The 22199-nt window shown below is 55.2% G+C and overlaps 2 protein-coding genes across 4 annotated transcripts; one reads left to right on the forward strand and one right to left on the reverse strand.

The window, feature by feature from the left end:
* The first annotated feature begins 2129 nt into the window (after positions 1-2129).
* CCDC9B (coiled-coil domain containing 9B) lies at positions 2130-10493 on the forward strand. 3 transcript variants are annotated; one of them, XM_060618946.3, is made up of 11 exons: positions 2130-2289; positions 3121-3234; positions 3506-3613; positions 4292-4444; positions 4536-4661; positions 5306-5505; positions 5783-5841; positions 6430-6483; positions 6584-6683; positions 7265-7307; positions 7391-10493. In XM_060618946.3, exons 1-11 carry the CDS (start codon positions 2278-2280, stop codon positions 7928-7930), a joined length of 1509 nt encoding a protein of 502 aa, XP_060474929.3. In that variant the 5' UTR covers positions 2130-2277; the 3' UTR covers positions 7931-10493. The 3 variants fall into 3 exon arrangements, with proteins under 3 accessions (XP_060474929.3, XP_060474933.3, XP_060474930.3); XM_060618950.3 differs by lacking the exon at positions 2130-2289 and having other exon boundaries at positions 3121-3227; positions 3448-3613; XM_060618947.3 differs by lacking the exon at positions 2130-2289 and having other exon boundaries at positions 3129-3234; positions 3448-3613.
* A 5723-nt stretch (positions 10494-16216) lies between these two features.
* On the reverse strand, positions 16217-19949 carry INAFM2 (InaF motif containing 2). Its single transcript, XM_060618952.3, has 2 exons — positions 17441-19949; positions 16217-16531 (listed from the first exon to the last, which is right to left on the reverse strand). Exon 1 carries the CDS (start codon positions 18869-18871, stop codon positions 18413-18415), a length of 459 nt encoding a protein of 152 aa, XP_060474935.1. The 5' UTR covers positions 18872-19949; the 3' UTR covers positions 16217-16531; positions 17441-18412.
* Between the last annotated feature and the right edge of the window lie 2250 nt (positions 19950-22199).

The raw sequence follows: 22199 nt of genomic DNA on the forward strand, positions 1-22199 counted from the left end.
AGGGGTCCTTTCTTTACCCCTCATAGGGGCCTTTACCACTACTCAGCGCTGCGGTGTGTTTCTGGGTGGAGAGAAAGGCAGTCAAAGCACATACATAGGACACCCACAGCCACGCACAGGATAGCGCGGGTTATTCCCTCCTGTATCTGCTCTGCGAGCGCTTGGGGAGGGTCTGTAGTTTATAAGGGCACTATGCCGGGCCCCGGGGGATCTGGAGGCACTCGGTATACCATTTCTGCCCTCAGAGAGCCTCTGTCCATAACTTCAGACTCTGGAGAAAATAGGAGAATGTAGGGGCTGCTCTGAGGGACGACGTATTGTGTGAGTAACATTTGGCAAGCACACGGTCAGCAACTGTGGGGCCCTATCTGATCACTGGTTTGTCCTAGAAAATGTGCACCTGCAGCCCGATGGGCCTGGGGACCTTCACTAGGTTAGGCGGTCTCTCTCTGAAGGCCCTTCCAGAAGAGGGGGGTTGTCACCCTCCCTATGGGATGGCCGGATTGCTACCTGTGCTTCCTGTCTCCCTGCCGCTGTCCTGCCCTGACCCTGGCTGGGAACAGGGGTGAGGGGCACAGCCGACCTTGCCTCACCCCTGTAGCCTCCTGTATCTACACCCCACTACCCCGGACCTGGTTTGAGAGCCAAAGATGATGGAGAACATTAGGTCTCAGCTGCTGCGTCGCTCCATCTCAGGCTGGTGCTGTGCAGGCCTCCCAGGTCCAACAACACGGTGTGGGGTAGGTGGTGGGAAGCTTGGGGGCCAGACCACCAGGGCCTTTGGGGGCTAGGATGAAACTCAGCATCCTGTGTGAGGTAGCACACAGAGAGGGTGGGAGAAGGAGAGGGAGAGGAGAGAGAGAGAAAAAGAGAGGGAGAGGAGACTGGGTACGTCACCATTGCTGAGAGTCTGACTCAGTGGGAACATCCGGCAGGAAAGGAAGAGACTGTGGTGGCATTTCCAAGCAGGATGGGAACTCTGGGGCTGTGGAGATTGGCTGTGGGTCAGGGGTGCTGTGTGAAGGCCTGGCCAGGAAAAAGGCTAACCATGGTAGGGATGGGAGGGGGGCAGGAACGGATGGGTCAAGGGGAGTAGAGCTTGAAACTCTGGCTGCCTGGGCTGGCCTGGGGAGGAGTGAAAGGGCAGCGAGGATTTCTGCTCTGGAGACAGATCATGGGATTAGGGAAACTGAGGCCTGTTCCATCAGGAATGTGGGGGATTCAGGGACCTCTCCCTCCCATCAGGTCTTGGAGGTCAGGGCCCTGTAGCTATTGAAACAGACCATAGGTACCCCTGATACAGAGAGACACCCCTCCTCCCAGCACCCCAAGCCTCAGCTCCCAGGGGCTCTAAGAGTGGGACTGCCAGGCAAGCAGCTTCCCTCAGCCATACTGGGAAGATTTGGAGAGAGATTTTCCTGAGAAAGGCTGCCTCCTTTCTCAGGGTGGGAGAGGATGAAAGGCCAGTCCTGGAGAGCAAGGCCAGGAAGCGCCCAGAGTTGGGACCCTGAGTGGCCAGCTCTGGGCTGCGGCGGCATGGGCCCTGCGGGAAGGCCCATCTCCCCATACCGAGGGGAGACTTGGGCAGCTGAGCCTCTCTGGAGTGGCTGTACTTTAAAACACAGGGAAGACACTGTTCAACCTAAAGGAATGACTAATGGTGTTATGTCAGGTATGTAGTAGTATTTGGTGGCCGAGGGGAGGTGAGCTTCTTGGTCCCTTCAAATTCCTGAAACCAGAGCTGATGAGGACAAATAGGGAGAAGCTCATTTGAGGTGGGGGCCCTCCGACTAGGATGCCCGATGGGCTCAGCTGCATCCTGTAGGCTCTTTACTCCTGGGAGGAATGGAGGCTTCTGTTGGCTGCCCATCCCTCTGCAGGTGCGTCCAGGCTGGGTCTCCGCTGGGCATAGAGCCTCAGAGAAGGCAGGGCCTGGGGCAGCCAGGCCCCCTGCGTGGGCCAACCTGACAGAAAAAGGTTCTTGCCCTGTCTCTGGGGACGCTGGGGTGGGGCAGGGAGAGAGGTGCTGGGCAGGGCCAGTGCCCTGGTCCTTGCCCTCTGAGAGTGGATGGGTGGGGGCGGCGGCGACAGCATTCCTGGCTGTGAGCCCAGAGGAGTCTTTTGTAATCACAACATGATCTCGTGTGCTGAGCAGTGAAGCCGGCAGGGAGAGGCCAGCAGAGGCCCGGCTCCGGTGGTGGCTCGGCGGCTCCGGCTTCCCTCCGGCTCTGGCTCCCCTGGGGCTGCTCTGGAATTCTCTCAGTGCCCACTGTTGCCATGCACTCGGCTGTGAGTGGCACCTCACCTTTGGCGGGGGGCTTCTGGGGGCTGGGAGGAGGCCGGGACACCAGGCAGCCACACTCTGGGGGCAGCTGGGGACAGCTGGGCCTGGGAGGAACAGGGCTGTGCCTAGGCCTGCAGGGGGCTGGGCAGGGGCGTTTGGCTACAAGGGAGACCCTGCAGCCACACAGGGAGAGACCTGGGGATTTCGGGGCAGAGGCATGGTTTGCTTAGGGTGGCTCCTCTGCTGGGCCTGCCCATGGAGCTCGCTCTCTCCTGCCCCGACTGCCGGAAAGAAGCTCAGGCCTGGAAAGGCTGGGCTCGCGACGGTGGCTCTTTCCCACAGGCTGGGCTGCAAGCCTGGGGAGTGGGGCCCGGGGCCTGGGAGCCCAGGACAGAGCAGGGGCTTCTCTTTTTACCGTGGTTCTGGGCCTGGGAGCCAAACAGCTCCCCTCCTCGACCTCCTGAATCCCCTGGCAACTTCCCAGTCACGGCAGGTTCCGCTGCCAGAGCCATTTATAACTCTCATTCCTGCTCGGCAGGCTCTCTCGGCAGTGGAGCTCCCTGGAGAGCCTGGGGGAGGGGCAGCCCACTGCTGAGAGCCCAGGGCCCCGTATGAGGCCCTGATCTGAACCCCTGAGGAGGCAGAGAGCCGGGCAGACAAGCCTAGTAGGGTGGGGACTTGGGACCTTCCATGTGCCATCCCCCCTTGTGAGCCTAGCTCCGGAGAGCTGGGTTCCATTCGTGGTAAGAATATGGTTCTCAGGTCAATGTGAAAGTTAGCGGCCTGATAAGGGATGGGCCCGGCAGTCAGGAGCTTGGGCCCCCTGCCCTCTGCAGGGGCCTCACGGAGCTGAGTCACCCCTGAGCAGGCAGGAAGAGAAGGATGCAGAGCTGGATCGGAGGATAGTGGCCCTTCGAAAGAAGAACCAGGCCTTACTCCGCAGGTACCAGGTGAGCGGGCTGTGATGGGCCGGGAAGGGCAGCTGGGTGGGCACTCCCTGTCTGTCCTGCAGACCCCTGCGTGGCGGTCTCTCCCTGTAGGCTCTAGGCCTGGGGCCAGGGTTAGGGCCATGTGGTTCATCTCAGAAACTCTGCGAGGACCTTGGGGACTCCGTGATGCCGTGCCTCTGCCCCCTGGTGTCCCACTGGTGTCTCTCTGTGTAGGCCTGTCTGTGTGCGTCTGGGGGGCCATGGCCTGTGCTGACCCCGGGCCCTCCCGTAGGAGATCCAGGAAGACCGTCGGCAGGCGGAGCAGGGGGGCATGGCTGTGACCGCGCAGGAATTCCTCCGACCTGATGGCCTCACTGTCACTATCAGCCAGGTTCCCGGCGTAAGCCCCACCCCGGGGTGACAGCGTGGGTTGTTCACTCCTGTAGCTGCTCTGCGAGTGCTGAGGGAGGGTCTGTAGTTTACAGGGCACCATGCCAGGCCCTGGGGACCCGGCCCTGCGAAGAGGTGGAGGCCCAGCCTGCGTCAGGGGAAGACAACCGCTCCTGCTCCTCTGTTTCCTCCACTCACAGTTCTGGGGCTCACCCGTCAGTTCCCAGCCTTCTGCAGCCCAGCCCACCCAGTCCCCCTGCACCCAAAGGGCCACAGCTGAAAGGCCACTGAATAGAAACCTCCCCATACCCTTTCCCAGTCCCATAGCCCTGCACCTGTGCTGTAAACCACAGGCTGCTCCTAAAACCCAAACCCTACAGGGACAGAGAAGTGGGGCCGAAAGCCAGGAGCAGTATCGGAGGGACAAAGCCCCATTGTCTGAGTGCTTTGGATTTCCCAGCTCAGAGATGACAGGCTGCTGTGGCATCTTGGGCCCCAGAGTGGCCCCAGGGCCTGGATAACCTAATGCCACTGGCATGTGAATGCCCCATAGAATCAGCTCCTCTATGGGCATTCCAGGGAGGTCCAGGGCTGGAAGCCAGCCTTGGGGAACCTCCCAGAGGACTCAGTGCCCAGCTCTGCTCAGCCCTGCCCATGTGGCCTGAGGGCATGGCATCCCATTCCTCAGGAGAAGCGGGTGGTCAGCCGTAACTGGGTGAGATCCCTCGGACCTGAAGCAGCCGGTGCGATGCTTGAGGATGAGGAGGTGGAGTATCACACCGGTACTTTCTGCCTGGGGGACCGGGTGGAGCTGGCTGTGACCATGGAGAACAAAGCTGAGGTAAGCAGGGTGGGCGGGGGAAGCCCAGGCACCAGGCCGACGGCCTCTTCTTACCTGGCTGTGCCACACCACCCATCCTCACCTCCTCCAGGCCAAGCGGATCGTAAGTGAGAAGCCCACCAGAGCAAAGAACCGGGGGGCAGGAGGGTCACCTGGAGGGGGCTTGGGCCGGACCCCCTCCGTGCAGATGGCCGTCAGCTCAGATTCGGCACGGAAGGTACATCTTCAAGAGAGGATGGGGACATGAAAGTGGCAGTGCTCATCTGGGGGAGGCGGAGAAGCTGAGTCACATATGTCCCTCATCTATGGGGACATGCCCAGGTAGCATCAGCAAAAATTCCCACCCCTTCTTCCTTTCTCTGGCCAGTCTCCACGTTGGGCGGGCCTTGCAGTGAGAGACAGGAGAAGTCAGAGGTCAGCCCCTTACCCTAACTGGATCTCTGACGGGCCTTGGGGTGGGCCAGGAGGCTGCAGGGGACTGGCCATGTGCCAGGTGTGACCTCTAGGTGGCAGCAGCCCCTAGTACTGGCTCTTGCTGACCGCTGCCAGATGCCTCTCCACTCCGGGCCTGTCCATACCCTCCCTCCCCTATAACCCCGTGGATAGGTGCTATTATTATCCCCATTTTACAGATGAGAAAATGATACACAGAGAGGTTAAGTAACTTGCCCAAAAGACACAGCTAACAAGTGGATGGAAACCGTATCTATGGCAAACAACACGTTAGAGACGGAATGGATTTAATTTTTAGACGGGGACGTGGAAACCTGGAGAGGAAGGGGTTAGTAGTATCCAGATTTCCACTCCAAGCCCAGGCCTTCCTGCTTCTACCCCATGGTGCTGAGTGTCTTCTCCCTGCAGGGTGCTCGGGAGCCCCAGAGTCCAGGCCTGGTCCCAGGCCCGGTTCCCCACCGACCAGTGGGGGGACCCCAGGAGGTGGGCTGGGACTACGCCCAGTGGAAGCAGGAGCGGGAACAGATCGACCTGGCCCGTGTGGCCAGGCACAGAGACGCGCAGGGTGACTGGCGCCGCCCGTGGGACCTGGACAAGGCCAAGCCCACGTGGGTGGCAGGGCTGGGCAGCTTGTTGGACTGACATGCTTGTGGGGCTTAGGGCAGGATTAACTGTGGGTGCTTCTTGGAGGGCTGGTGAGACCCTCTCCAGGGTGGTTGAGAGTCTTCCTGGGCCCTCTGGTTGGGCCCTGGGCTCAGGGCGGGCACCGGGTCCCCCATCTTTCCCCCATCTGTTCTGGGGTTGGAGCTGGGGGAGGCAGTGGTTGTGTGAGGCTTGCCCTAGCTTGTGTCCATCCCACAGCAGCCTGACTCTCTGGCTCCACAGGCTACAGGACTCCAGCAAGCCTCGAGAAGAGGGCCCGGCCAGGACGGGCGGCACCAGGGGTGAGCCAATACCCACCTCACCTCCTTCCCCTCCTTGGCTTTTATCACAGCCTCCCCCCACCCCCTGCTTCCCCTCTTTTCTCTGTCTCTTGGTGTGCCACTTATTTCTGGAGCTAGGAGGAGGCACGGAAGAACATCTTCCTTCCTCTCCCTTCTATTAGAGCAGGGCACCTTCCCTCCCTCCAAACCCACAGCTCCTACCCTGGGTTCTGACCCCAGCAGTTCCAGGGAGGAGGCTCACAGGAAGTCTGCACTGGGATCCTTTTGAAGTTGGTCCCTCACGGGTGAAAGCTCCAGTCTCCCTGTCCCTGGCCTGTTGTAGGGACAGAGCTCTTAGAACTGCTGGTCCCCTTACTTCACATAGGAGGAAGCTGGGGCTGGAGAGGCTCAGCCAGCTACCTAGCCAGGAATGGCAAAGTGAGCACAGGCACCCAGCTCTCTCGATCCCCAGACCGGGGCTCTTTTGGGGAGTCAGAACACCCACAACTGGACTAGGAGAAAGACAGCTTCCTGGTCCTGGAAAAATGGTGTTGCTTCCTTGGATCCTTTATCACCCCACTCTTTCCCCATTTCCTTTGCCCCACTTAGGTCCCAGGAGCCACCGAAAGCTACAGCCCCCACCCTTGTCCCCTGATGGTAAAGGTGAGTTGGGAATAAAAGAGGAGCAGGGTTGCATGAACTGGTGAAGGAGCTGGGCTGCCATGCCCTCTTCTCTGCTTGATTCGTGGGCCATCTCTTGCAGGTGGTACTACTCGGGGTGGGCAACCCAGCAGATCCTCAGTGGTGTCTGCCACACGAAGCAAAGCCCGGGGGACAGAGAGGCTGACTGGCAGGGCCCGCAGGTAACAGGTGGCAGGGGGCAAAATCAGGGGAATCACCTGGGCTTCCTAATTTCCTGGATCTCCCTTGCCCCTGGGAGGTCAGGACCAGCACTGGTCCAGCTTCATGCTCCGGGCCTCAGGGCCGCTGCCTCCTGCCTGACGGCTGCCTGGCTGCAGGTTAATGAGGTTCCAGAAGAGGCCAGCAGCAAAGGCAGCAGCAGCGAGAGCCTGGTGCCCAGGGAGGCCGCAGTAATTACAGCAGTTGCCTTCCCCCAGGAAGTCAGGCATGCCTTTCCCAGGCGGTGCAGGCAGGGACACGTCCAGAGTCTCCATGGAACTCAGGGTGCCCCAGGCCTGGCCATAAACATCAGCTGGGCACCTGGGATGGAGCTCAAGTGGCTGGCTTTCAGAGGAAATGGCAGGATTTGGGGAACAAGGTCGGGTTGGAAGGGAAGTATTCTGGAGCCTTGTTCTGGCTCTGACACTCCTCTGAGACCCTTGGGGTCTAGGTGCTCCCTGGGAACATGGGCCCCTGGCTACAGAGCAACTGATGTGAAGGGCATGGGTAGGAGTAGACCCTGCCATGTGTCGTGTTTCTACAGGTGGGAGACGAAGGAAGGCAAGGAGGAGCTGGAGAGCCAGGAGGTGGGTGTTTGGGAATAGGATGGGACGGGCTGGGGATCTGAGCTCTGAATTCGCCAGCCAGCAGGGCCAATCTCTTGTTTCAGGGAAGCCAAAGTACCAGAAAGAGTCGGAGCGAGGAGGAACACTCACAGAAGCAGAGCGAGGTGGAGCTGAGCAGACCCACAAGTGCCCCAGCAACCAGCCCAGCCTCAGTATCCCCAGAGGGGCCAAAAAGGGAGTCAGGAGTCTCGATAGCCAGTCCAGAACCTGCCTCTCCACAAAACACTGACTTGGTTCCCCTTGACCTTTCTCTAGGAGGAGCCAGTAGCCCTGGGCCTGGGGCGAGCGTGTGTGTGCTCCCTCCAAGGCCTGGAGCCCAGGAGAACCCTGTGTCCTGGCCAGATGGTTCTGAGCAGCTCCCGGGGTTGAATGACCCCCAGGCTGAGCCGGAAGTACAGACTTGCTCCAAGCCCCAAGGAGGAGCAGGGCCCTTAGAGCCCAGAGAAGACAGGTCTGGCAAGGCTGGGGCCCAGCAGGGCCTGGCACAACGAAGCAGGCCCACCAGGGGAATGGGCCAAAGAGCAAGGGGCGCAGGAGGTGTGAGAAGCAGGACAGGAGGTCCAGGCCCCGCAGGAAGATGCTGAGCAAAGCCCCTGGGAGCAAAGGGGTCGGGCTGGGCAGAGGAGGAGGGAAGAATGCAGTCAGGACTCTTGTGCGTGGTGGGTGTCTGGTTGCTGGTGGCTTGTGGCAGTCCAGCTGAGCAGTTGGGCAAACTTTCCAGTGGGGTGACATCGTGAGGGCAAGGAGCTGGCCTTCCTTGTATCTCAGGTGCACATCCCTGTGTACGGGTGTGTTTTCACCTGCAGGTAAAGCTCCTGGTGTATTCCTATGTCACACCTGGTCTCTGAGGCTGGCAAGAAAGCGAGGCTTGGAAACACTCAGCACCTGGCTCACCTGGCCTCTATCACCCCCCAGGGCCTGGCTTCTCTTTCCAGCTGTGGCTTTGGAGGTGGAGGCAGCCTCAGTAGCTGGCAGGACCAGCCCAGGCCTGGGCCCTTTCCCATGCCTCTGCCTTGCACCCAGGTGACTCACAGCCCCAGACTCACAGGATGGCAAACGAGTGGAACATTAGCCATCAGCTGGCAGCCTCCTGCCTTCCTGGAAGAGGAGGCTGAGGCCCAGAAAGGGAGGGCACAGCAGGTGGGGACTGAGCTGGGGACAGGAGAGTGGAGCTCAGGTCTCCTCTGCAAGAGAAAGGGTTCCTGGAAAGGCCTCCTCTCTGAAATGGGGTGGAGTTGGGTGGTGAGAGAATAGCGTCTCCCCCCGCCCCCCCCCCCCACAGTAGGGTGGGAAAGCTCACCAGCAGGGACACCCTCCCTCCCCCCTACCCAGGTCAGACTTCAAGTGTACCCCAAGGGGAGGGAAGAGGGCAGCCCTGCAGCCCAGGGCCATTTCCTGCCATCTCCTACTTCCTCTTCCCCACCACCTCCCTGCACCAAGGTCATGCAATAGCAAGGACTCAGACAAGGGACAGAGAAACAGCGACTCTGGCGAAGTACAACTTCAGGACTTGTCTTTCCTACTTAGTCTCTGTTCCTGCCCCTCCCCTGAGGCCCACGGCTGGTGAATTATTCAGACTCCGCACAAGCTGTGGCTTCCTCTCAATTCAACAAACATTTCCTGAGCACCCACTACCAGCAGTGCAGCCGGTGGGCGATGGTGACTTTGCCAGCAAGAGGGAGGGAGAAACTCAGGCATCCAGCAGCCCCAGGCTGCACAACAGGAGCCATTCTTGGCTGCAAGAGCCTGACAGGAGCTGGGGATGGTGGGAGGAGCCCAAAGGGAACCATCTCACTTCTGCTCGAAAAGGCAGGTGCCCCTTCCTTTCTCACCACGTGTGTCTTTTGCCCCCCAAGCTCCTGCCTGGATCTCCCCATGTGGCCCCCTCTGTTCCCCTCCTCTTTGGCCCTGTGGTGGTGGCTGCTCCTCTCTGCTGAGGGTCCCAGGCCTCACTCACCAGCCTCTCTGGGTTCTCTAGGGAGCGTCCAGATCATGCTCAGGGTTTCTCCACTGTGGAAGGGAGGGAGGGCTGCAGGAAGCATGAGGAGGGGGTGTCTTTTCAGCAGATCAGATTGTTTAGAGCAGTGCTTCTCACATGTTAAGGCGCAGAGTATTGCAAGTCCTAATTCGGTAGGTCTGTGGGGGGCCTGGCAATGCGCATTTCTAATCGGCTCCAGGTGACAGCTGTGCTGCTGTTTCCTGGACCGCGGGTTGAGTAGGAAGGGTTTGGGCTGGGAGATATGGCGAGCTAGGGCCAAAGACAGACTCTAGACTCTAAGGACTTGTTGCTGGCTATGTCGGGGACCCGGCGAGGGCCGCCCTGGCCGGGTGCAAGCTTCCTGGCTTCAGAGTTGGGTGGGCAGCTGAGGCACCTGGGAAGGTGCCAGAGAGGCCAGTGAGTAGGTGGTGCCAACTTCCTGTAGCGGGGAGTGAGGAGACTGGTTAGCTGGTTGGGAATGGGATAAGTGAAGGGGGTGGAAGAGGTTGGTGTGGAATTTTGAAAAGGCTTGGGAATATTCTTATGCGTGTGGGAAGACCCCTCTGAGACATGAATAGGTAAGGGCGAATGATTCCAACTGAAGTTTTCCTCTTTCTCTCCAGTCATACATATATGTATTTGGAGCAGGGGCCTGGGCCTGACCCATGACTCCCAAAGGATAGAGGTGGGGAAGAGCAGATTCAAGCAGAGCCCTTGAATTCAGATGTCTCAAAATAATAATAACAGTAATCATCATTATCATCACCATCATCATCAAGAATCTGAATTCTAAGATTCACAAACTGCTCCCAATGGCCACCCCCCACCCTGCCTCCATGGTACCAACCGTATAGACAGGCCTTCGTTAGAGGGTATATGTCAAGGTATGTCTGACTATGGGATGGGGATGTAGAATTCAGGCAGAAATCTGGCTCGGCCCTTACAAACAGAACCTAAGCAGTAGAGAAAGCTGGGCAAGGGGCGCCTGGGTGGCTCGGGTGGGCGTCCGACTCTTGATTTTAGCTCAAGTCATGATCTCGCGGTTCGTGGGATCAAGCCCCAAGTTGGAGCACAGCCTGTTTGGTATTCTCTTTCTCTCTCTTTCTCTCCCTGTGCCCCTACCCTGCTCATGTGCCCTCTCTTGAAATAAATGAACTTAAAAAAAAAAAGAAAGAAACGAAAAGAAAGCTGGGCAGAAGGGCTATGGAAAAATAGGGTTTCTCTCTCTGAGGGTAACATCTAGAAGGACATTAGGAGAAAGGATGTCATGGGAGTCACTAGGGGTTAGAGAGTGCAGAGACCAGCACAGGCGGTCTTCACTCTAGGAAGACTGTAGTGCCAGAAAAGTATCACAGCTTTTCTCAACAAAGGGGGAGCCTTCTTCAGGGCTGCAGCTAAGGGGGCGAGCACCCTCCTCCCCTGGGATGGAACCAGCGGTGGAGAAGGAGGGAAGCATAGACACCCCTCCATAAACCTCAGGGTCATGGGAGCCTGGCTGCAACAATTCCTGGCTCCTTTGTCTAAAGGCCTGGCTGGGAGACTTCCTCTTAGATGCCTCTTTCCTCTCCAACCAGCTGACAAGACTTTCCTCAAAGGTGGGAAGCTCTTCATGAGACAGCACTATTGGGAACCCAGGCACAGAGCTGGAGGAACTGAGAAGGAAGGTGCCTGCAGAATAGTAGAGCAATGACAGCTTTACTTAGGGCCTCATAACACGGAGGGCAGAAGGGGCAGAATATCTCTCCATCCTGAGCCCCTGGCACCTTGGCAGAGGGGAGCAGCAGACCATATTGCAAGGGAGGTATGTTTTTTGAGGAGAGGCAGCAGGGTAGGAACAGACATGGGCTAGGTCTGTCATCAGCTAGCTGGGTAACCTTGGTCAAGTTAAACCTCTAAGGCCTTGGTTTTCTTATCTGAAAAATGGGTCCAGTAACACCTACCTTGAAGGGTTGTCAAGAAAATGAAAGAGAATGCAAAATATCCCCGGCCCACAGCAGGCACTCTATCAGCAGTAGCCTGGCACTCAGTCATTGTGTGTTAAATAAATGGATAGCTATTTGGTTTGATCTCTGTCTACTTTGTTTCCTATCCTCTCCTTTACCTTCTCTTCCAGTCTCATCTTCACTAGGATCAGAACACTTCAGGGAAACAAGGGATGGTTTGTAAAGTTTCCCCAGCCTTCCAGGACTGTGAGCTTCCTTTACTGTCCTGGAGGAGCTGACTGGAGTTCAGAGCCTCACGAGCTGGGTCACCGAGATTCCTAAGCATTGCCCCTACCTCTGCACACCGACTTCCACAGGTCAGCGCATTCCCTCTTCTGTTTCCATCAGTGGCACTCTCATGAACTCCCGCCACAGTCTTTGCTTAATATTTTCCTCAGAAACAAACTCCCTTGTGGGGTTTGCTCAGATCTCCTGGAGTTAAGGGGTTTTTTTCCCCCCCAAAGGAGCAGCACGACTGTATTTTCTTACAGTCAAGGAAGAGCCAGCTATCTAACAAGGCACAAGTTTGGAGAGTTTGACCACCAGTCAATTTCAGTCCCAACCCTGGCTTCAGGACAGGAATAACAGGAAAAGATGGCACAACCCCTCCTATCCCCCCCCCCCCCAAAAAAAAACCCCACAGGAAATGGCAAAAATCCCCACATGGCCATATCTTCTTATTCTGGGGACTAAGTTGGGAAGGGGGGTGTGGTCAAAGGAATAGGAGAAACTAAAGATACCACTTCACTCTGCCTCTTCAGCCACTTATCAGTGTCCACAGACCCAGCAAGCAGCTCTGAGTGAGGACTGCCGGTGCTTTTGCGGAAGGGCTGACGCAGGGGGGGCCACGGCCTCACTGAGGGGAGGACTCGGAAGGGCTGACTCAGGGGGGGCCATGGCCTCACTGAGTGTTGGACTCGAGGCGGGGTAGGCAGGGAGAAGAGGGGCAAGAAGCACAGACTGAGGCTGCTTTCTCTCAAGTCGGCCTGCCTACGTCACGGCCCCTCATTAAGCATCCACTTGACGCCGACGAAGTGAAATAGCACAGACCTGGCACCAGAAAGAACAAGTGTGGCACCCACTGCTCCTTTTAAGGTCTGACTCAGGAGCAGCAGGCCCCAGGGCAGGAGGTGAGGCAAACACCATCAGTGGGAGGGGGAGGGAGGACTCTTTCAGGCCTGCCTCCTTTACCAGTTCTCCAGGGCAAGTTCTCCTGGCACCTTCAAAAGATAACCAGTAATGCAGCAGGCTCTCCCCCTTTTTCTTACAAACTCTGGGGATACAGTGTTTGCTTTTCTCCCAGCAGGGCAGCTGGCTTCAACTGAGAAAAAAGGTCAAAAGTCACCTTGTAGCCATCTGTCAAAACAGAAACACCTAAACCCTAAGTTACAGAATCGGAGGCAAAGTCTGGGCCGGTGGTTTTGATTTTAGAGTCAGAATCACCTGGAAGGCTAGTTAAAACACAAAGGCGAGCTCTAGCCTCTGAATCTCTCACCCAGTTGGCCTGGGATGGGGCCTAAGACATGGCATTTCTAACAAGGTCCCGGGTGATGCTGACGCTGATGGTCTGGGCCCTGCTATGATGTTTATCACCTGCCCCTTTGCATTTCTTTCCAGGCATCACTTATGCCCAAGGGGACAGACACTCCCTAGAAAATATATTACCTCCTATGTCTATGCTGCACTTTTATTCCCAACATCTCCAAGCCCTCTCACATCTGTTACCTCCAGTTGCTCTCATGAATTCCCATTTGGTTAGGAGGAAAAAGCAGGGTCAAGGCCCTAACCAGTGCTATTATGGAGTCCACAAGGTTCCTATTTTCCAGTTCAGGGTCCCTTCCAAGAACACACTGCCTCCCCTCACCAGGTCCTCATGATGCTGTGAGCTGCCCATGCACAGAGGCCGACTGCCATGACACAATACTGCCCCAACTACCAGTAGAGAGCTGGGGGAGGGGGGGGGGGGGGGCAGGTGGCCTCTAGGTCATAAGCTGGGCAGAAACCTCAACTCATGACTCTAAACACTGAGGTTAGCAGAGAGAGGTTTGTTTGCTTGTTTATTTATTTTTGAGAGAGGTATATTTAAAAGGAATTTCTTGGTAATCAACATAATTGCCTCTCTGGACACGTTGGCTTGGGGACTTTTGAGGCTCGCTTGGCACACTGCAGGCACTAAATAAATAGTTCTTGAATTAATGGTAGTGATTTGTGGAAAATATTCTACGGGGAGTTAAAATCATACTGCTGGTTAACTGATAAACTATTTTAAAAGCAGATTATTGAAGTTAAGAAAACAGGGCAGTGACCAGAGTAGATTCTTATTGGCATGTCTGTAAATTTCTTGAGGACAAGAATTCGGTGGGAATTTTCTGGTCCCTCAGTAGTATCTTGGCCAATGTTTATAGAATGTTTATATGGAACTGGTTTGGCCCAGGTGCTCCCCACTGACCAGGTGGCTCATGTACACAGTGCATGACTTTGGGAGTCACGGCTGTTTGTACACTTAGGATGGAGAGCCTGGTAGAGCCTGGGCATGTGGTGAAAAAAAAAAAAGTCCTTGTTTTTTTATTTTTTAAACTAGCTACTGGAGGGAACAAAGAGTATAACACAGGTTTTCTGGCAGCAGAAACCCACAAGCTAGGTCAGCAATTAAAACAGATGTGACCCAAAACTGTCAATAAAGCAGGTATTTTTATAGCTCAACATTAGGCCATAGGGTCGGGACAGAGGGGGCAACGAACGGGCCACATAGTCTATGTTGTGTCTGTTGACTGCTACATGGACTACAGCTGTGTATGTCTTGTGCCTGGAAAGAACAGGCAGGCTGAGCCCATGTCCTTTAACTTGGACGTAAAGAAACTGTGGCCAGAATGGGTGGTACAGCTGTGATTTGCAGGGCTTCTCTTTAGCCTTCTACTCCCTCGAACCAGATTATGGGCTGTGGATGTGGGTATCCAAGTGGATTACGACAGTGACATCACACTGATACTAGGGCCAATTCTATCTAACGCAGTGATCAACCAGATGATCAACCAACTCTAGGCACTTCCTACTATGTGCCAGGCACCGGGCTTAGCGCTGGTCCAGTGAAATGACCAAAGCTATTGTGGTCCTGCCCTCCATTGAGAGACAAAAAAAAAAAAAAAAAGGGAAAAAGTATACAGCTGTGGCCCTTTTGTTATTGCATTGCAATTCCAGAAATACCTCCATTCTCTGCAGACAGGAAGGGGAGGACAATTATTACCCCTTTTAAATAGTTGTGGTAGCCCTAAAGCTCAGGACCTGACCTTTTGGTTCCCCTTAAAGAAACATGTAGAAACAAGTAGATGCTCTCCACCCAGCCTTTCAAAACAGGATATAAATACTCAACTGAAGAACACAGCATCTTAGAATTCCCTAGTGAAAACTGGAAAACAAGGTAGACCGAAGAGCTTCCAAAGCTGCGCTCTCATACTGTGCAGAAATCTAGAGCTGTTAGGCAGAAAAGTCTTTCTTAGGATTAAAACTTCAGAGACACATTTTTCTGCACCTCAGCATCATGGGGGAAAGAAACGATTCCAACACAAACTCAGTCTGAACAGCTTAGCAAACTCCTGATCCTTCGCCCTCCAAAACTTCACTTTCAAAAGAGGATTATCTCCTCCTTCAAACTCAGGCTGCCAGGGCATAAATGTGCACAGTAACTTCTAATAGAAGTAAACACCTAGAAATTACCCTAATGGTGGAAGCAGTTAAAGGAGAGTAACCCCCTTTTGCACAGACCTCTCCTTCCTGACGGGCACTTTTGCAGCTGATTTCTAACCTATGAAAATAAAGCTGTTCGGCCACTGCTCCCCACCAACCCAGTCCTGTTCTGGCCGAACAGTGTCCTTCTTATCAGCCAGCAGGCTCTTGCCGCACACTCCGCTGTATGTGCCCAATGCGTGAAGCTGTGTGCAACTGCAAAAGCCACATGTCACCGTCTACACAAAGGTGGGGGGGCAACTAGAAGAACCTTGGAAACTCTTTCACTTCCCTTCTGCTCTGCCTTACCAAGCCCTCTCACAAAAAGCCATTGTGTAGGCTGAAGAGGGAAATAAAAGAAGGGCGGACTTTTTCCATGCTCCCTGCAGACTACAAGGTGATGTAAAAGCACAGAAGCTACCCCCAACAGCTCTGGAGAAGTGCAGGCCTCAGGGGGCCCCACCAACACGGCTTCTCACTCCACTTTGTACTGGGCAGCATTGTCTAATAATGAGCTGAGTTCAACTGTGTGCCGTGTATTTTGCAGCATTGCTAATCCCTTTTATTTTGCTTTTCACCCACCTGTCTTTTATTGTTTGCTTTAGGGCATGAAAAAGCCTCACCTTTGAAGCAACCTACACCTTCTCTGAGCCATTTGGCTCTCTCACCTGCTCCCCTGTGGACAAAGCTCTGGCCAACCACTGCAGGTATGTCAGCACCTCTTTCCCAGTGTTGGCACTTTTCGAACTATCTAGGGGCCAGTGGTTTAAAGGTGAGAACAGTGGTGCTGTCAGGTGGCCTATCCTCACTGCAGCTCTCAGCCAGCTCAGTGTTTGTCATAATTCTTAATACGTTGGCTTACTGGTCCTTGAGCATCCTCAGCTAGGTATCTGCTCAGAATCTCTTAAGAGCAGAACTGTTTTGAACCTTTTTAAGGTTGGTAAAAGGTGGCTGAGCTAGGTATCACTGTTCATCCGACCCCATGACTGCTTCCCAAGATGCATCCCTGCCACGCTTAACCAATCAATTCAGTGAAGCCATCAGGCACAAAAGTACAGTAGGGCAATTGCTTTTTCCTCTGACACCTATTCATCAACGTCTGTCCGCCACATCTCAGACCATGTCTTCTTCCAAACTCTACTCCTTCCCCAAGGAGTACGAAAGAGAAATGGTCAACTTACACAGGCTTATGTAGAGTTCTTAGAATGTATTTTTGTTCACCTGAAAAATAAAACTTTTAAAAAATATACAGGACTTTTTGAGTACAGGTATATCTTAAATGGCTGAATTATAAATAATGTCTCTGGTCATGTTCACAGCTAGAGCTGGAGCTAATGTCCCAATTCCAGTGAAGGCTTTAGAGTCTGGAGGCCAGCAGCTGGACCTATGAGTGGTCTCTCTAGACTCTTTGATCCATCCCAAAGTGGATTAAACAGTCCAGAATGCAGGGATGGGGACAGGGGACTGGATTCCCAGATGTTCTCCGGCAAGTTCAAAGGATTCTTGGAATAAGAGATCAATTTACAAATTATTAAAATATAGGACTAAAAATTCACACAATAAATATAAATTACAGGCTATTATTGAAGTTATAAAGTGGCATTTTATGTTTCTTCCCCACCCCCAGGCCCCCCACCGAAAATTTAAAAAGGCCTCAAAGGCTTCCTAATGACCAAAGTCACATCAGCTGCTCAGAAATCTCCTCCAGCCAAGACACCTTGGGGGTGCGACCAGCCTGCTCCCAGACTATGACAGCTCAGCTGCTGTTATCCTGCCCACAACAGAACATGGCTTAAAGCAAGGCTTGTTGTCCTGTAAACTTGGATCAGAGCTAACTAGAGTGGAGGCCAAAAAACTGGAGAGACCAACTGTTTCAGGACTCAGGTGGATAAGTTTTTGTTTTTGTTTTTTAAAAAGTGCCTCATTTCCCAAAAAGGAAACACTAAGGGGTTTGATATCTTGTCACTACCCACACTCAATTGCCTAAAAGCAAGTGGCAGAAGGAAATGGAATCCAAATTGAGTATGTAGAATTCTTGCTGTCCCAGAACTATACAGATGTCATTTCTCTTGGTGTTTTTCATCTCAAAGTATAGGCTGCAAATAAGTAGGTTTATCAGGAGACGTAAAGACAAGCCAATGTAACCTTCCCACGGCTGGTCTATCAACCGGCTATCAAAGCACAATCCTGAGTTTGAAGCTCACTTTTTAGCCTTTCTGGTTCTATAATACAAGTCAAAACCAGAAAACGTGCTCAACGCTCTGGTTTCACAACAAATTTGGCCCTAATTGCAGGGCTACATTGTCACAGGCTCAGCAAAGAGGGAAGAAGGCAAGGGTGATTACTGGAACAAGACAAGATCTTGAGGAGCAGAAAATAAAATAAAAACACTTGTGAGCCACTCTACTTACAAAAGCTTGCTCTTCCTAAAAGAACTCTGTGAGGAGAAGGCCAAGGATTGAAGCACAGAGGCATTGCTCTTTCCCTTCCTTCTTCCCTGGCCCATATCCAGATACTTAGGGCCGCAACAGGAAGCCTCTTCCGTGGGGGCACTAGGGTGGGAAGAGGAGGGGATTAGTTCGTTCTCCACCCTCCCTAAACTGCTTCTACTTCTTTTAAGGTTTCCCACTGTCCTCTCAAGTCTAAGAATGATTATACTCTTTTGGGCCATAAACCTATCTTTCTGAAATAGGAGGGGGTAAAGGGGAGAGAGTGGATGATGAAAAAAAACAGTGTTTGTGCCCTTCTGGTTAGCTGCACTTTGGGGGCCAGCAAATAGCCCTTGCGTGACCCCATCGGTGGAAGCTAACCAGGGTTGTGGGAGGATACATATAGTTCTGTGTAATTATAGCTTCTAGTGCATATGTCAACAACTATATACAGGGATCTATAAATTAAATGCATCTGTGGCCACTGCAACTAGGTTGACGTACCTGAGCTCCACTACTTTTGGTGCCCTCCTCCTTGTGAGAGCTTCAGCTTATTAAAGAAGAGCCCCTACAGCTCCCTCCTTCCCCTGAGTCTTGGGGGAAAGCCCGAGTCACTCCTGCACGTAGGATACACAAGAGCTAGCGGCGAAAAAGGGTTCGGAGCTGGGATCTCCCCACCCCTCCCCCCATTCCCTTTATGGCTCAGAGCCCTGGCGCAGCACGGTCCTGGGAAGACCAAACCCCGAGCCCCCGGCGAATCGTGGTCCCTTGGCTTGAAGATCGGGATGCAGGCCCCTGGCTCCCCGGGCGAGGTGGCGATCGTTGCGGGGAGAGAGGGCGTTCACTCCCGTGGGGGTCACTCCCGCGGGCTCCCCGCCCCGTCCTGCTGCAAAGTCCTGCCTCCGGGCGTGGGGAGGGGAGAATGGTTCCCGGCCGCCCCTGGCGCGGAGGGGCTCAACGACTCCCGGGCGCCGCCGCCGCTTCCTCCTCGTCCTCCTCCGGTCCCCGCGGCCGCTCCAGCGGCCCGGCCGGGGGACTGTCTGCAGAGGGCTCCGGAGGCATGGGCCGCGCCGCCTGCAGCGGGGGCGCGTCGCGCGGTGCCTCGCGGCGGGACGACCCTGTGGCATTGGGCCCGGCCGCCGCCCCCGAAGTCCCGGACGGGCCGGTGGCGTTGGAGCCGCCGGGGGGCGGGCCGGCGGCTCCCCCCGAGGTCCCGGAGCCCACCGGCTGCCAGATGAGGCTGTAGTAGACGGCGAGCACGATGGCGGCCAGCGACACGGAGAGCACGTAGGCAAACACGGTGGCGAGCCGGACCCACTTCTTGTTGGTCTTGGCCGCCATCTTCGCCTTCTTGTCCCCGGTGTAGGTGGCCGGCTTGCCCCGCTCGGCCGGGGCCGCGTCGCGCTCCTTCATGGGGGGGCCCCGGCCTTTGCCCCGGTGCTCCACGGCCCCGGCTGGAGGGGGCCTGGCGGCCTGCGAGGACTGGACAAGGGGCGGCCCGGCGCCCCCGGCTCTCGGCAGCTCCGCGCTCCTCCGCCGCTCCTCACGCCGCTCGCCCGCAGCCCTCCACCGCGTCGCTGCAGCCGCCGCCGGGGCCTGGACCAGTCACTGCCGCCAGCGCCGCCGCCGCCGCCGGCCCGTCAGCTGCTTCCCTGCCGCCGCCACAGCCACAGCCGCCACAGCCGCCCGGCTCCGCGTCCCCATCCGCCGCCGCCGCCTGCTCGGCCGCCGGCCGCCGGGTCTCCAGTGGCCGCGCGGACGGCGCGCTCCGCTCCAGCCCGGCTCCCCCACCTCGCGCGCCGGCAACAGGGGGCGGGGGGAGCGCTGCTGGGGGCTGCCTCTTAAAAGGGCGACGCCGGGGTCCGGAAGTGCCGCGAGGGGAGGCGGGCTTGTGTTGGGCGCCGCAAGCCCCTCCGGGACGCCCCGTTAGGAGAGAGTTAAAGGAGGCTGGTTCTTAAAAGGGCAACGTCGCTGCAGCCCCGCGCGAACTGGCGCGGAGAAGATGGGAGCCCCGGGCGCTTCTTTAAAAGGGGAACGGCGCCGTTTGGGGCGGGGAGCGGAACTGGAAAGGGGGCGGGGAGGGGTGGTCAGAGCATGGAGCTGTCAAATCTGGCGCCTCTGTCCTTCGCTCCCCAGTGTCCGAAGTGACAGGTGGAACAGCAATAAAGGCTGCGGCCCCCAGGCCTCAGTATACCCCCCAAAGTCGGGGTGATACCACTCTCATGCTCATGCTCTCGGCCGGCGTCCCGCTCCACGTGCCCTCCGGGCGGGTTTCCTGAACCCTTTCACTCCTAGCGAACCTGGCCCACGTCCTGCACAGGCAGCTAAGCGTCCCTGAACACTCACTGTGGTCGCAGCTGGTCGCGCCCCTTCCCTGCTTCCCACCCCCGGCCGGGGCTGGGCTTTGGAGCGGTGCTGAAATCTTCCCGATTTCCTCTCTTATTCTCTTAGAGCCCGGAGTCAGACTGCGAGACCTTTCGAAGTTTCTGGGAACCACGTGCTGAGCGGGGCTCTCCAGACTCGCCTTAGTCCTGAAGTTTGCAACAGGTTCCAGATCCCGCTTTTTGGGGTGCCCGATTCCCAGCTTTGGGCTTGATTTGGATTCAAGAGGCTGCACTGAACCCGTGGAGTATGGCTCTCAGAGTTTTACTCCTCTCTGATCCCCTCTGGGCCTCAGAGTCTGGGCTGTTGTCCCCTTCTCGCCGCCCCCCCCCCCCCCAACGTGCCCGTTCTCTTGTGAGGTTTGTCCTCCCTACGGTCTGGTCGGTGCCAACGTCCCCTAGCCAAGCTTCGACTCTCAGTAGCCCCTTTCCCCTGTGCCTTCCCCGTCCTTCTGTCTTCCTCTCTTGCCTTCTGTTTCCCCCACTCTGGGTAAGGATTTCAGGAATTTCTGTTTCCCTCCTCCTTGAATTCTACTTCCTGTGTTCCCAGAGCTGGGTGAGCGGACTGCTTGGGTGTCTTAATGGGTATGTGAGACTGTGCCTGTGTGCTGGTGAGTGGGCAGAGGACTGTGGTGGTGGCGGAGGTCCTGTGGGTGACCTCCCCCTCCCCAGCATGTGTGAACCTGACAGCTGGCTTCTGACTCTGTGGGGCAGGACCCCCTTTGCCCTACCCATTTTCCCTCCTCCCCAACAGGACCTACCTTTGCCTTCCCAACACCTGCCTCTTTATAAGGAAGCTCCTCCCTAGCACCGGTGCCCTGCTACCTCAGCTGTACAGAAGTCAAGTGGCTACCAGAACTAAGTGTGTTGATCAGCTGCTTAAACCACAGGCCTATAACCCAGCCTCTCTCTCTCTCATTCCTGAGATCCAGGTGTGAGTCTGTCACTAGCAGTGGTCAACTGGATGCTATCTCCAGGAATAGCCTGCCTTTGTACTTTCTGAGAAATTTTAAGGATGTCAACTGTTTGGAATGTTTATTGCCTTTTGTGGGCTGATGGGGAAAAGACAACTGCTCCTTCCCTATACTGCTTCCAGGTTGGCCAGAGGCACCCCCCCCCCCCCCCGCCCCTGCAGGGTAACCTGTTAAGTTAAAAATCTCTGAATTGTCTCTGGATGTTGTCCTCTCTTCTCTTCCCTGCTTTCTGGTCTTTGTGGCAGAACTGATCAGATGAACTGTACTAAGGTGAATTATTTGGAAAGATTCAGGTAAGGCCAACCCAAAGCCTCCTTCCATCCTCTTTCTTGGATGCACTCTGCATTTCTTGTGTTGCAAAGTAAACTTTCTTCTTGCTTCTTTCCCAGTGGGCTAGGAAAATAACCTGTCACTCTTTTCTATGCTAAGGAATACATATACTCAAAGCCCTCATTCAGTTCCTCTCACCCTATTCTTCTCCAAACGAAACAGTGCCAGATTCTTTAACCTGTCATCAATAAGTCCTATTTATTATCTGGATTTACATAGTGTCTTTTACCCTAGGAACTCAAAATGCTTTCAGATATAATTGAGCCTGATCTCCCTGGTGCCTGAGTCATTAAGAAACCATTAGTGTATTCCTGTTGCAGGCAACCAAATGGCCCCCTAGTGGCCTGAAAGTGAATATGCTTCTCTAAGTGCCTCTCCCCGACCAAGGGTAAGCAGTCAGAGAAATCAGAGAATCAAGGCAGCTTGGAGACAGAATGGGCCCCAAGGTCATCTTTTGTGAATACTCCCATGGACCCTAGAGAATCCTCCACACCATCTCTATGGAGTCCTCTCCAGCGACAGCTAAAAGACTCTCCATGATGGTGTACCTATTGTCTGTTCCATAAGGCAGCCTTTTCAGCTTTGGAAAGGTCTGATCGGTTATAACAGTAGCAACATCCATGGCTTTAGTATGTGCTGGCACCATATTAAGCACTTAGGTTCCTCATCTCATTTGTCTCATACCAACCTATCAGGTAGTTACTATTTATCTCCGCTTTGGAGATGAAGAAACAGCCTCAAAAAAGTTAAGTAACTTGCCCAAGGTCACATAGCTAGATGGAATTCAAACCTGAGCCTTTCTGACTCTAAGGTCTTAGGTTCTCATCCCTGCACTACTCTGCCTCATAGGCAGAGCTTAAATTTGTCTCTGTAGTGAGGGTAACCTCAGATGGGGGCCGAGGCACTCATTCTTCCAGCTGCCAGGAGTGTTGGCTACCGATGGCTCACAGCTTCCACTGTCTCTGGGAATTGCTCTCAGGTGTCAAAGGAAACTGCCTCTCTCTCTTGGCCTCCAAGACCAACACATAAGGGCAAAGCTGCAACAAAACCCAGCCA

The sequence above is a fragment of the Panthera onca genome, chromosome B3, assembly GCF_046562875.1.
Source record: "Panthera onca isolate mPanOnc1 chromosome B3, mPanOnc1 haplotype 2, whole genome shotgun sequence".
In the NCBI taxonomy this organism is placed as follows: domain Eukaryota; kingdom Metazoa; phylum Chordata; class Mammalia; order Carnivora; family Felidae; genus Panthera; species Panthera onca.